Below are 10,441 nucleotides of genomic sequence, written 5' to 3'. Positions count from 1 at the left end.
CCGCTGGAAGGAGTAATAGCGAGAGGGAGTGAGACCGTCCGTCCAAAAAAGATGGTCTTGAAATTAGGAGGATGGTTGGGGATATCCTCGAACAGTCACTGCTTCTTTGGATAGCTCGAGAGGTAGTAGAATCCATCTCCGTCGTGAGCTTAGGAAGGATTAATTTTGAGGAAAAAGAGATAGAGGATCTCGTGTGCCGAGGGCCCCTCCCACTTCATCTCCTGGTACAGCGACCTCAGGGTGGTCAGGACCCTGTACGAGTTGGTTTGGAGTTGGAATGGGGCGATACCGACATAATCCAGGAAGTCCCAGAAATAGTCCTTTAGAGGCAGTAAGGCCCCAGCTCGCATGTGCTCGCGACTCCAAGCTGCGAGCTTAACCTTCCTCTCGGGATCGCCCTCGCCAAGGGCAAAGTAGCTCCTCTCGTCGGAGCTAGCGGGACGGCATACCAACTTGTCAGAGAGTTTTAGCCCATGGCAGGATAATAGCTCAGAAATCTGTTGGGTCAAAGTGACGGTACTTCGGTAGTGTTCGACCTCGAAGAAAGATCTCTCCGAGACCCGGATGGAGAGAGATTTGGGAGCAATGGACGGTTGATTTGATGAACTCTCCATTAGGCTGAATGAAAGAGTGTCGGGAGGGTAGGCTACGGTGACTCTAAGCTTAGAGTCTAGTGGAATTAGCCGGATCTCAGGGTCCAGATCAGGATATACCGCAACTCAAAGTTTCTTTCTCTTCCTCTCTTCGACCTCGTCGATCTGATATCGAAAATGGGCTTGTTTATCTTCTCGTTTGTACTGTTCCTTATGCTCACGAATTAACCGTTGATTTTGGGTGAATGGCGATTTAGGAGGAGGAGATGACGGGTGGTAAGGGATGACAATCTCGGGCCCCCACCGATTATTTGAAGACGACGACATCTAACAAGAAAGAAAAAGATGAGGGCCCATTATAAAAAGAAGAAGAAAATATTAAGATCTTGATAACTCGAGCTCACAAGCTCGAGATAACGTGATTGCCTTAATCGAGCCTGAATGCTCGAAATGGTGAGATTAACTCAAATGCCATTGCCGAACTACTATAAAGTTCAGGGCATCGAGGGTAAACCCATGTGAGTGTGGGGTGGTTATTGTTAGTTTAAGAGTATCCCGAAATTTTATGGAAAAAGTGGGCAGTTACCCAAAAAGGCGGTATTATCGGGATACGTGCGTTAACACCTTAATTCAGAACCCTATTTCTCAAGCTACACAAAACATATAACATACTACCCCATAACCTAAAGAAAGGCACTTTTTTTTTATCTATTTTCACCGAATCTTTTTGCCTAAACACATATCTGGTCACTACCAATTTACCCAAATCAAAAGACTGGTGCATAAGAGATTTTAAGAATCTGGAAGAAACCAAAAAAAAAATTTTACGCACAGAGGAAACGCATATAAAATAAATATACACAAAGATTAGAGAACTTACACAATGTAGACTGTGGGTACGAAGAAATCGTTGATTGTACAAGGGGTAGCAGGAACGATCCCATGGAGCTGAAGGTGTTAAGGTTGCATTGTTTCTTTGGTTTGGAGAAACATGCAAAAGAAAAGTTTGGTTCGTGTTTGCTTCTGCTTCATATTTTCTTTCTCTGAAGGTGAAAATGCCAAAGTGAAAAAGAATGGGAAGGAAGGGAGTGTATATATAGGCAAAAAGAATGTCAAAGGTTTGGTAGTTTTGAACCCTTGATTTAAGTTAAAAGGTGATCCAGAGGACCACGTTTAATTCCAAAAACTGGCGGCAAAAATGTAATAGGAAAGGACGTGTGCAGATATGAGGGTACTCAAGTACTCTCGGTGAGCAATCCCCTAGTGACGCGTGTCTGCACTTGAGTGTGGTAAATAGGCACGTTTTTCGAAGGTAAATTTTAAAAGTTTCATTCTCATAGGATTCGAACCAACACTTTTGAGGAGGAAAAATGTTACACCCAAATTTTGAGAATGAAAGGAATAGCCTCGAAATGTCGGCTCAAAATAGTTAAGCTCGAAATAGGTAAGCACATGTATACGGATACTGGCAAAGACACTTGTGCGGATTATTCATTGGTTCCAGATCTGTTATCAACACTCTAGTCCCATCGTTTGAGCCTGAGTTGCGGGCTCGAACGTACCGACCTTCTCTAAAGAACGTTCTCGACGAAATTACTATATGAGGATGGGGTTATAACTGGAACGGTGAGCTCGAAGCCTAGACCGATCTCAAAAGCACGTCAACAATACGATCAAGCTCAGTGACGCGTTTTGCATGCGGAAATGTTGTTAGGAAATCCCTATTCTATAGGGATTCGTTATTATCAGATATTAAATCCCTATTGTCGTGGGATATTATATAGTCAATGCGTTTATTATATTTATTTCGCATTAATATGATTGATTGTAACTTCTTTGAATCAAAGGAAGATATTCTCATGACCAAGTCTATAAATAGTCTGGTCTGATTCATTGGTATTGACGCACAAATTGTACTGGAGAAAACTTTGTCAAATTGTTTTCTGAAAAAGCTTTGAGAGAGTGGTAAGAGTAATAACAGTGACTCGTGGACTAGGCAAATTTTAACTACTGAACCACGTAAAAAGCCTGTGAATCCTTCAATTTTTTCTGTATCTGTGTTTAGTACTCTTCATATCTAAGTTGACGAAAAACAACGTCAACAAAAACAAATTAGAAAGAATAGAAGAAATTATAGATTTTAACGTGGTTCAACAGTTAAAATCTGCCTACGTTCACGAGTCACTGTTATTATGAACTCTCTCAAAGCTTTAGATGAAAAGAAATTTGGCAGAGTTTCTTCTCAGTACAAATTTGTGCGTGAATACAAATGACCTAGTCCAGGCTATTTATAGACCTGGTTGAAGGAATATATTCCCCCAATTCAGGGAAATTACAATAAAATATTTAAATTTGAAATGAATATCCAAATAAATAATACAATCAAATGCATTAAATAAAGTAACAATCCCATGAAAATAAGGATTCCACACATGGTTTTACTGACTCCCTAAGAAATAGGGATCTCCCAACAACTTTTCCCATGTGGTAAACGCGTCATTGAGCTCGATACCACACGTCATCGAGCTCAAATATTGCTTCGACGTGCTTTCGAGATCGTTCATAGTTTCGAACTCATCATTCCAACTGTTGCCTTCTTCTCACTCGCTAAGTCAATCGAACTCACTCCTTGGAGAAGGTAGGTATGTTCGAGCAGCTCATGCTCGAACGTTGATAGCAAATCTAGAACCATTTGTCAATTTGTACAAGTGTACTACTAACACATGTTAATTGATAAGACAATTTTTGTATTAATATTTGATAAGTTTTTCCATGCTTAGATGGTGTTATAAAATCATTTTTAGTAGTTTTAACTTAGTTTCGTGACTCTACAACATATTTTCTACATTGCATTTTATGATGATAAATCTGACATTTTGATGGCAAGTGTAGTTTATGAATCATAGGTTGAAAAAAACTCGCTGAGATGAGGTTAAAATGAAGTTTTAGAAGCATTCCAGGCTTTCGGGATTAAAGTATGGAAGTGGCGGCAGTGTAAAAGCTCTCTAAGTTCGAGAATTGAAGAAATTGAAGATAGGCCGCAACCCATAAAATTCAGGCCGTGGCACTTTAATTGGAACTGACGTTTCACATTTCATGTTCCAGACAGGCTGCTACCTACTGTGAAGAAAAGTGAAGTTGGGTCGCTGCCCAGTTTTTTCAAGCTGCGGCCTGCGTGACCAATTCTGCGCATATTTTGTTTTAGGCCGCGGCACACATTTTCCAAGTCGCGGCCTGCGACGCTGTTTTTAGAATTTTAATTACATTTTAAATATAATTTAAAGGAGACTATAAAAGATTATTAGAGTTAATTGGAGATTAAGTTTTTATTACATTTTTTTAGAGAAAAAGACTTAGAAAGGGCTGGAGAAAATACTACAACACTATTGTTCATCAATCCGGTTTCTTTTCTTCCCTTAATCTCTTTAATTTTAATTGTAATTATGTTTGTGATTATGATTGCTATTATGGAGTAGGTTCTTTTTTAGGTTAAGGGTTAATTCAAAATCCAAGACATGAATTCTTGATTGTTGATAATGAGTATTATTCTTTAATTTCTCTCAATATTAAATTGTTTCTATTTTTCCAATTGAATGCTATGATTTTGTGATTTCTTGTTAGGTGGCCAACTAATTAAGGTATTACATTGTTCAATTGTCATCTTAGAATTACTACTCACCTAATAGTTTAGGATTCTAAGTGTATGTGATAAATTGTAATTGATAGTAATATCAAAAGAATTGTTGATTGTGATGAAAAATAGAACCTAGGTTAAATGAATTATATGCTTCATTAATTTCTTGCCTAGATTAACTTGTCTTTATAGGACTTAATGCTTTACCTAAGTTAAATAAATTGCATGCTTCATAGATTTATTGCTTAGCTAAATGAGTTAATTATTGTGCGCTTCGTCTTGATTACTTGTAATAGAGAGATTGAGATAATTAGTTGCTTCAGCATTATCTGCGGAGTTAATAGTTTAATTGAAAAATTGAAATAATATTTATTATTAGTGATTGAGAATGATTGTTGAGAGTAGAGATTAATCTTTAACTGTTTCTTAATATTGTAATATCAATCTTTATTTGTTTTCTAGTTTATATTATTTAATTTTGAGTTTAAAATCTAAATCCCTTTTTAATCCTTAGTGATAATTAGTGAATAATAAAGTAAACAATAATCTTCGTGAGTTCAACCTGTGCATGCTATTATACTAAAATAATTAGAAGTATTGAAAGAAAAATAATTGTTAAATTTATTGTGGTATACAACACATCATTAATCTCAAACTTTCGAACCTACATTTTGAGCCTATCTAATTAATCTCGAAATTTGGGCATAACACCATCAAAAAGGATAAAAAGAACCACACAGCCAGTAACAAGTCACATGTGTTCTCTTCTATCTCTTGTACCAATTAAGAATACAGAATCCAGAATCCATTATCCATTATGTTGTATCATATAGTTTTAATAAAAAAAAACAAGTTGTAATAAATAAATAGAGCAAACATAATAACAATAGTCGTAAGAATGCATCCTTGGAACAAGTTGGGATATCTAGAAGAAAGATCAATTTCAAAACTTCAAATATATGGCATATAAAATATCCAGACTAAGATAGAAGAGCTATTTTAATATCTTACAAAAATGATTTACATAGAGATACAGCAGCAGAGTGACAATGGAGAACTCAAAACATCTACCCAACGTTGCTCGTTTATCATTTCTTGATGCAGTACTTAGAACGCATGCTGTCTAGCTTCTCTGCATACTCAAGCGGTGTTGCCTTGCTACTAAATACCTCATTCCATATCTTAACAAGATCTGGTCACAATGACATTAAATCAGTAAAATCACGACAACAACGCTCTAAAATATATAACAAAGGAAAACTTTTTTAATTTAGAAACACAGATATCTGAAAGATATGGCTATTAGTAAATGTAGGCATGACAACCTTCTCGATGGAGGATGTCTAGCATGTCAAAGTTGGGAGAAATTCAATACAAGCATCCATACCTGCTTTGTCTGTGGATGTAAGACACATGACAAGTATGCTGAATCTTGGGACCTTGGTTAAGTTCTCCAAAAAACTTACTGCTAGATCCATTTCTTCACTGTCAACCAACAGTGCACGATGAGTACATTGATAAGCTAAAATGGGAACACAAACATTATGTAGATAAACATTACATTACCTGAAAAATGATGCAATGCACTTAACAATGTCAACTAGAACTGGAACAGTCAAAGCATTCTTGAATATCTGAGGTAAAGCTTCAGGAGATATAGTCTAACAAAAACCCGCCATTAGTGATTTACAAAATAAATAGATTATTTTCCATTTCTGAAAATTTCCAAGTAAACAAGTGATTATATCCTTTATTGAACTGTGCACATTTATTATGACCCTATGAATTTTGGACAAATGAGAAATCTCATATAGCTGAGGCATCAAGAAGTCGTGTCAACATAAGATAAAAAGCTAAAATTAAAATAAGACTCAAGGAATGTTTTTAAAGGTCACCATGGGTTCAAATCAATTACTAATATAAAATCTACCAATTCATTCTCAACCCTCTAGTGGCCCCAATGGAAAACTTGAACATGACCGCCAATAAGTAATAATTAAGCTCATTGACATAAACTGTTTAAATGACGCGAATTTCTCATATTTACAATGAAGAATGAAAATCTAAAACTAAATCATGATAACTCATTACAAACCTTCAAAAGTCTAGCCTGTAAAGCATGATCGCCAGAAAGTCTTCGCCAAGAAACCTCAAATTGATAAGCTGAAGTAGGGGGTGAAATGTCTTTCGCTGTTTCAACCATGACTTTGGAAGCAACTCGAGATGCGAGCTCTTGCACTGATTCCCAAAGCTCTTGCTTGCTAGCTACTTGTTTCCTCTGACAAAACCAGATACGAGTCATAAAATAGAAAACAGAACTAGGAAGGTAAGAGAATTGAACATAGACTGATGGAAAAACAATACACATATTAGAAGATAAACAAATACTATCAGTTGAGTTTAATGTCATAAAAGAGCATTGCAAGCTAAAAAGCATTAGCAGATAAGACAACCATTAACCTGCAGGAAAATTAAATTGTTGATACCTTGGTGTAATCTTGAGCCACAGGCACTTCCGTCTTTTGAATAGAACTTGTGACGGGCTGCATTCCATATATTGAAGGAAAAACAATATAGATATTTGGAGATAAAAAAAATATTATCAGTTGAGTTTTAAATCTTATAATAGAATTACAAGTCAATAAGCATTTTTAGCAGACATATTGTGAGACATAACAAACATGAACCAGAAGAAAAACTTAATTGTTAAAACCTTGATGTAATCTTGTGACACAGGCACTTCTGTCTTTTGAATAGTATTAGTTCTTGTGACAGGCTGCACTTTATGACTATTTACTTTGGCATCTGTCTTTTCTACTTTCTGCATTTTTTCTATAGTATTCCCCAGTGCTGTAGAAGTCTTGTGAAGAATTAACTGAAAAGAATAGATTCAAAAGATTTAATTTTTCTTTCTCCCAATAAAACCTCCAAAATTAGAAAAATAAACTAAATTGACAGAACAAAGATGAGTACAGTAATTCAATTGATGCCATAATCAGTACATAAGAAAACCTAGTCGGTGAAAAAAAAGAAAAAATGACACGTAAACATTAAATAAACCCCCACGTGCAGAATGGCCATATAATTTTTTATCTTTTAAAAGAAAATAAATCAAATAATAATTTCAAGTCTCATTATAGAACAAGCAACATTTCCAGAACAAGATACACTCACTTTCTCATATAATGACTTGGCCTCAGAATATTGTTTCTTGATTTCTTGGTTTTGAGGCTCCAACCGCAAGGCAAACTCCGCATCTGCGGTTAGCTATATATATTAAATAAGAGAGATCAAGATTACAATGATTCGTAATAGATGCCATAATATTAATATCAAGAACCAAAAGCCGAATTTGGGTACACTATACACATACCCTCAAGACATTCTTTAAGTTTTCCAAGTTCTTTTCTAGCTGTTGCTCGCCGTGAATATGCTTTAATGTAACGATCATCCATATTCAAGGCCTCTGAGCAGTCATCCTCAGCATCCTGGAATCTAAAGAACAAAATTGAATTATTAATCAAGTATTGGAAGACAAAAGAAACTTACTCCAATAGTGATTGGCCAAAATGTCAATAATTTTTGCTGGGTAATAGGTAGACATGATAACTGCTATAAAAAAAACTACATCATTTTCTGAATCAAAAAGTTTACACAACATTTGGTCCAAATATCTTTAAATACTCTAGCTGTGCCAAACAATTCTTAGCAAACAAGATTGCTTGGAATAAACTTGCCTTTTGACCTTCAGATATGCCATAGCTCTGTTTGCATAAGCTACTGCTGTTGGTGATAATGCAATGCTTCTAGAATAACAGTCAATAGCTTCCTTAAACTTCTTCTGCTTAAAATACTCATTACCCTGAAGATTAAGACACCAACAGCAAACTTACTATCAACAATGACTAGCAGCGAAAATTAAAAAAAAAAAGGCAAACTTACCGATTCCTTCTCTGAAGCTGCATCAGCAAAACTATCTTCAGAAATGGAACTAGTCGACAGTCTGGTAATGGAATCATAGTTCCTCGAGTATTCATATGGCATTGAGCTACTTAAATAGTCCTTTGTAGAGGAATGCCCAGCTGGTTTCCTGTCTTTACCATCTGTTTCAGTCTTTTTGGAAGATGAAACCTTTACACAAAATAAGCATTGTTAAAATCTGTCTCACTACAAAGCAATGAATCAGGTGAATAAATTCATAGTATACACCAATTACTAATAGAGCTTGCATTGTTCTAAAACCCACCTAATTACCAGAAGAAATGCTTCAACATCAGAAAAGGGCAACATAAGTACATTTCAAACTAACTAAATAAAGAAAGAAATAAGAACTGATCACAGTGTCAATGACCCAAAACATACAGACGACTGAAAAGGCAAAGGTTTTTCTAAACGAGATAAGAGTTGATCAAATTGGGTACTAAAATATGAGCAAATGGTAAGTGGGTTTATCGTATTACCAATGGTTCCTTATGAGAAGCCTGTGCTTTCACTTTCTTGTCCTTGCCCTTAAACGAAAGCTCCCAATCCTGCAAGTCACTCAAAACCCCCTGGAAATCCTAGAAGAACCCCAAAAAGGAAGCAACAAAATGAAGCGAATAAAAATTATGACCTATTGACTTGTTTATCATGGTTGCATACATAAGCAAACAAAGAAGTGAACTGCGAAAGAGCATCAGTGCTTTTAATTGTCAGGTTTGGTTTTCTTCGTTCGATTCACGTAAGCTAGATTTATCAAAAAAGGCATGGTAAAGAAAGAAGAAGTATGATACCACAGCTTCGTCCCGTCCGTGCTTGGTTGGAGCCCTAGCCATTAGTCGGAGTCGGAGTCGGAGTTGGAGAAGGTATGGAAAAAATACGAGAAAGTATAGTAAATGGCCTAAAATATAATTTGCTCATTTTTAAAATTGCAAATAACCATTTCCTTTTATATTATTGATTATTTAAAATGACATTTTTATAATTTATTTATTTATTTAGGATTGAATGAATTTAATATAGTGGTATATGTATATTAGTTTTGTTTAATTAGTTTTTATTTTAGAGTTATATTGATTTTTTAAGTTTTTTAAAATCATTTATTAGCTAATTTTAATTTAGACAAAATATTTTAAAGTTATTAAAGAAAATCAGTAGCATATCCCCTTATTGATTCATGGTTTAAATATCAAATTGATTTAGCTAATTTTCTAGTGTGAAAATATCTTTTAAGTGTGAATATATTTTTTACTTTATTTATCACAAATAATCAATATTGGGTAAAAATATGTATTACAATTATCTTTAGATTATTTTCAGGGATTATGTTTATTCTAGAATAAAGAATGTATCGAAAATGAACATGGTCAAAAGAAATGACCATGTTCGTTCTGTCAGATAAAACTTATTACATTGCTGACTCATCAGTTTCCTTTTCTGTCGACACAGAATTCATCTGACTGACTGATTTCCTAAATCAAAAGAATTCGCAAATTGATTTCAAAGATACCAGAAAATGATGGCCTTGGACGATTTCCCTACTTATAAATATCTTGTCAAGGTCTTTGGAATTTTCACCTCTTCCATTTTGAATATTTGTAAACATTATGTTATTTTGAAGAGTGTTTTTATTTGTAGAGATTAAGTTTGTTCACCTTAATATTTGTAATAGTGCTGAGTGCACTTGTGGATATCTATCTAGTCCATTGTAAACAGATAGTGTCTATTGTGAATGTGTTCATAAGGATCTTCGGGAGATGATTTTATCTAAGTCTCACTTCGGGAGGAAGTGTGCACTCGCTATTCTTTGAAGGGAGTTCAAGAGAATCAGTGTTTCATCAAACCAGATTCGTAGAGAAGAGTACAACAAGATTGCGGCAATAATTTAAGAGGGAGTCTTACATTGTTTAAGTCAATGCTTTTGTACACATTGTTTCTTTACTAATTGGTTTATTCTTTGGGCGTGGCCCCGTGGATGTAGGTTATCTGAAAAGATTTCTAAACCACGTAAAAATTCTCATGTGTTGAATTTTTACCTGTTTTTCTCTTTCTGTTTAAACAGTTGCATAAGTAGTGTGAACAAAACTGAAATCTATCTAAACAACTTAATCAGTATTCCAAATTTAATTAAGTTGTTTATTTTAAATCACTTGGTAATATTAAAATACGGAATTTCAAGTTTTTTTATAGGTTGTTGTTATATTATTTTCTAATTAGTGTATATGTTTTTTGTGGT

At 34.9% G+C, this 10,441-nt stretch overlaps 1 protein-coding gene across 2 annotated transcripts; it reads right to left on the bottom strand.

Annotated features, from left to right (window-relative positions):
* Positions 1–4,966: 4,966 nt before the first annotated feature.
* LOC133788386 (uncharacterized) lies at positions 4,967–9,109 on the bottom strand. Of its 2 annotated transcripts, none has more exons than XM_062225854.1 (12): positions 9,000–9,109; positions 8,688–8,786; positions 8,170–8,358; positions 7,965–8,089; positions 7,601–7,722; positions 7,402–7,484; positions 6,941–7,102; positions 6,714–6,770; positions 6,323–6,505; positions 5,794–5,888; positions 5,615–5,712; positions 4,967–5,419 (listed from the first exon to the last, which is right to left on the bottom strand). In XM_062225854.1, exons 1-12 carry the CDS (start codon positions 9,039–9,041, stop codon positions 5,316–5,318), a joined length of 1,359 nt encoding a protein of 452 aa, XP_062081838.1. In that variant the 5' UTR covers positions 9,042–9,109; the 3' UTR covers positions 4,967–5,315. The 2 variants fall into 2 exon arrangements, with proteins under 2 accessions (XP_062081838.1, XP_062081839.1); XM_062225855.1 differs by having other exon boundaries at positions 5,225–5,419; positions 5,553–5,712; positions 9,000–9,107.
* Positions 9,110–10,441: the final 1,332 nt, after the last annotated feature.

Source organism: Humulus lupulus, chromosome 7, assembly GCF_963169125.1.
Source record: "Humulus lupulus chromosome 7, drHumLupu1.1, whole genome shotgun sequence".
Classification (NCBI taxonomy): Eukaryota; Viridiplantae; Streptophyta; class Magnoliopsida; order Rosales; family Cannabaceae; genus Humulus; species Humulus lupulus.
The sequence above is the reverse complement of the archived record's forward strand: the minus strand, read 5'-3'. Positions and strand labels throughout refer to the sequence as shown.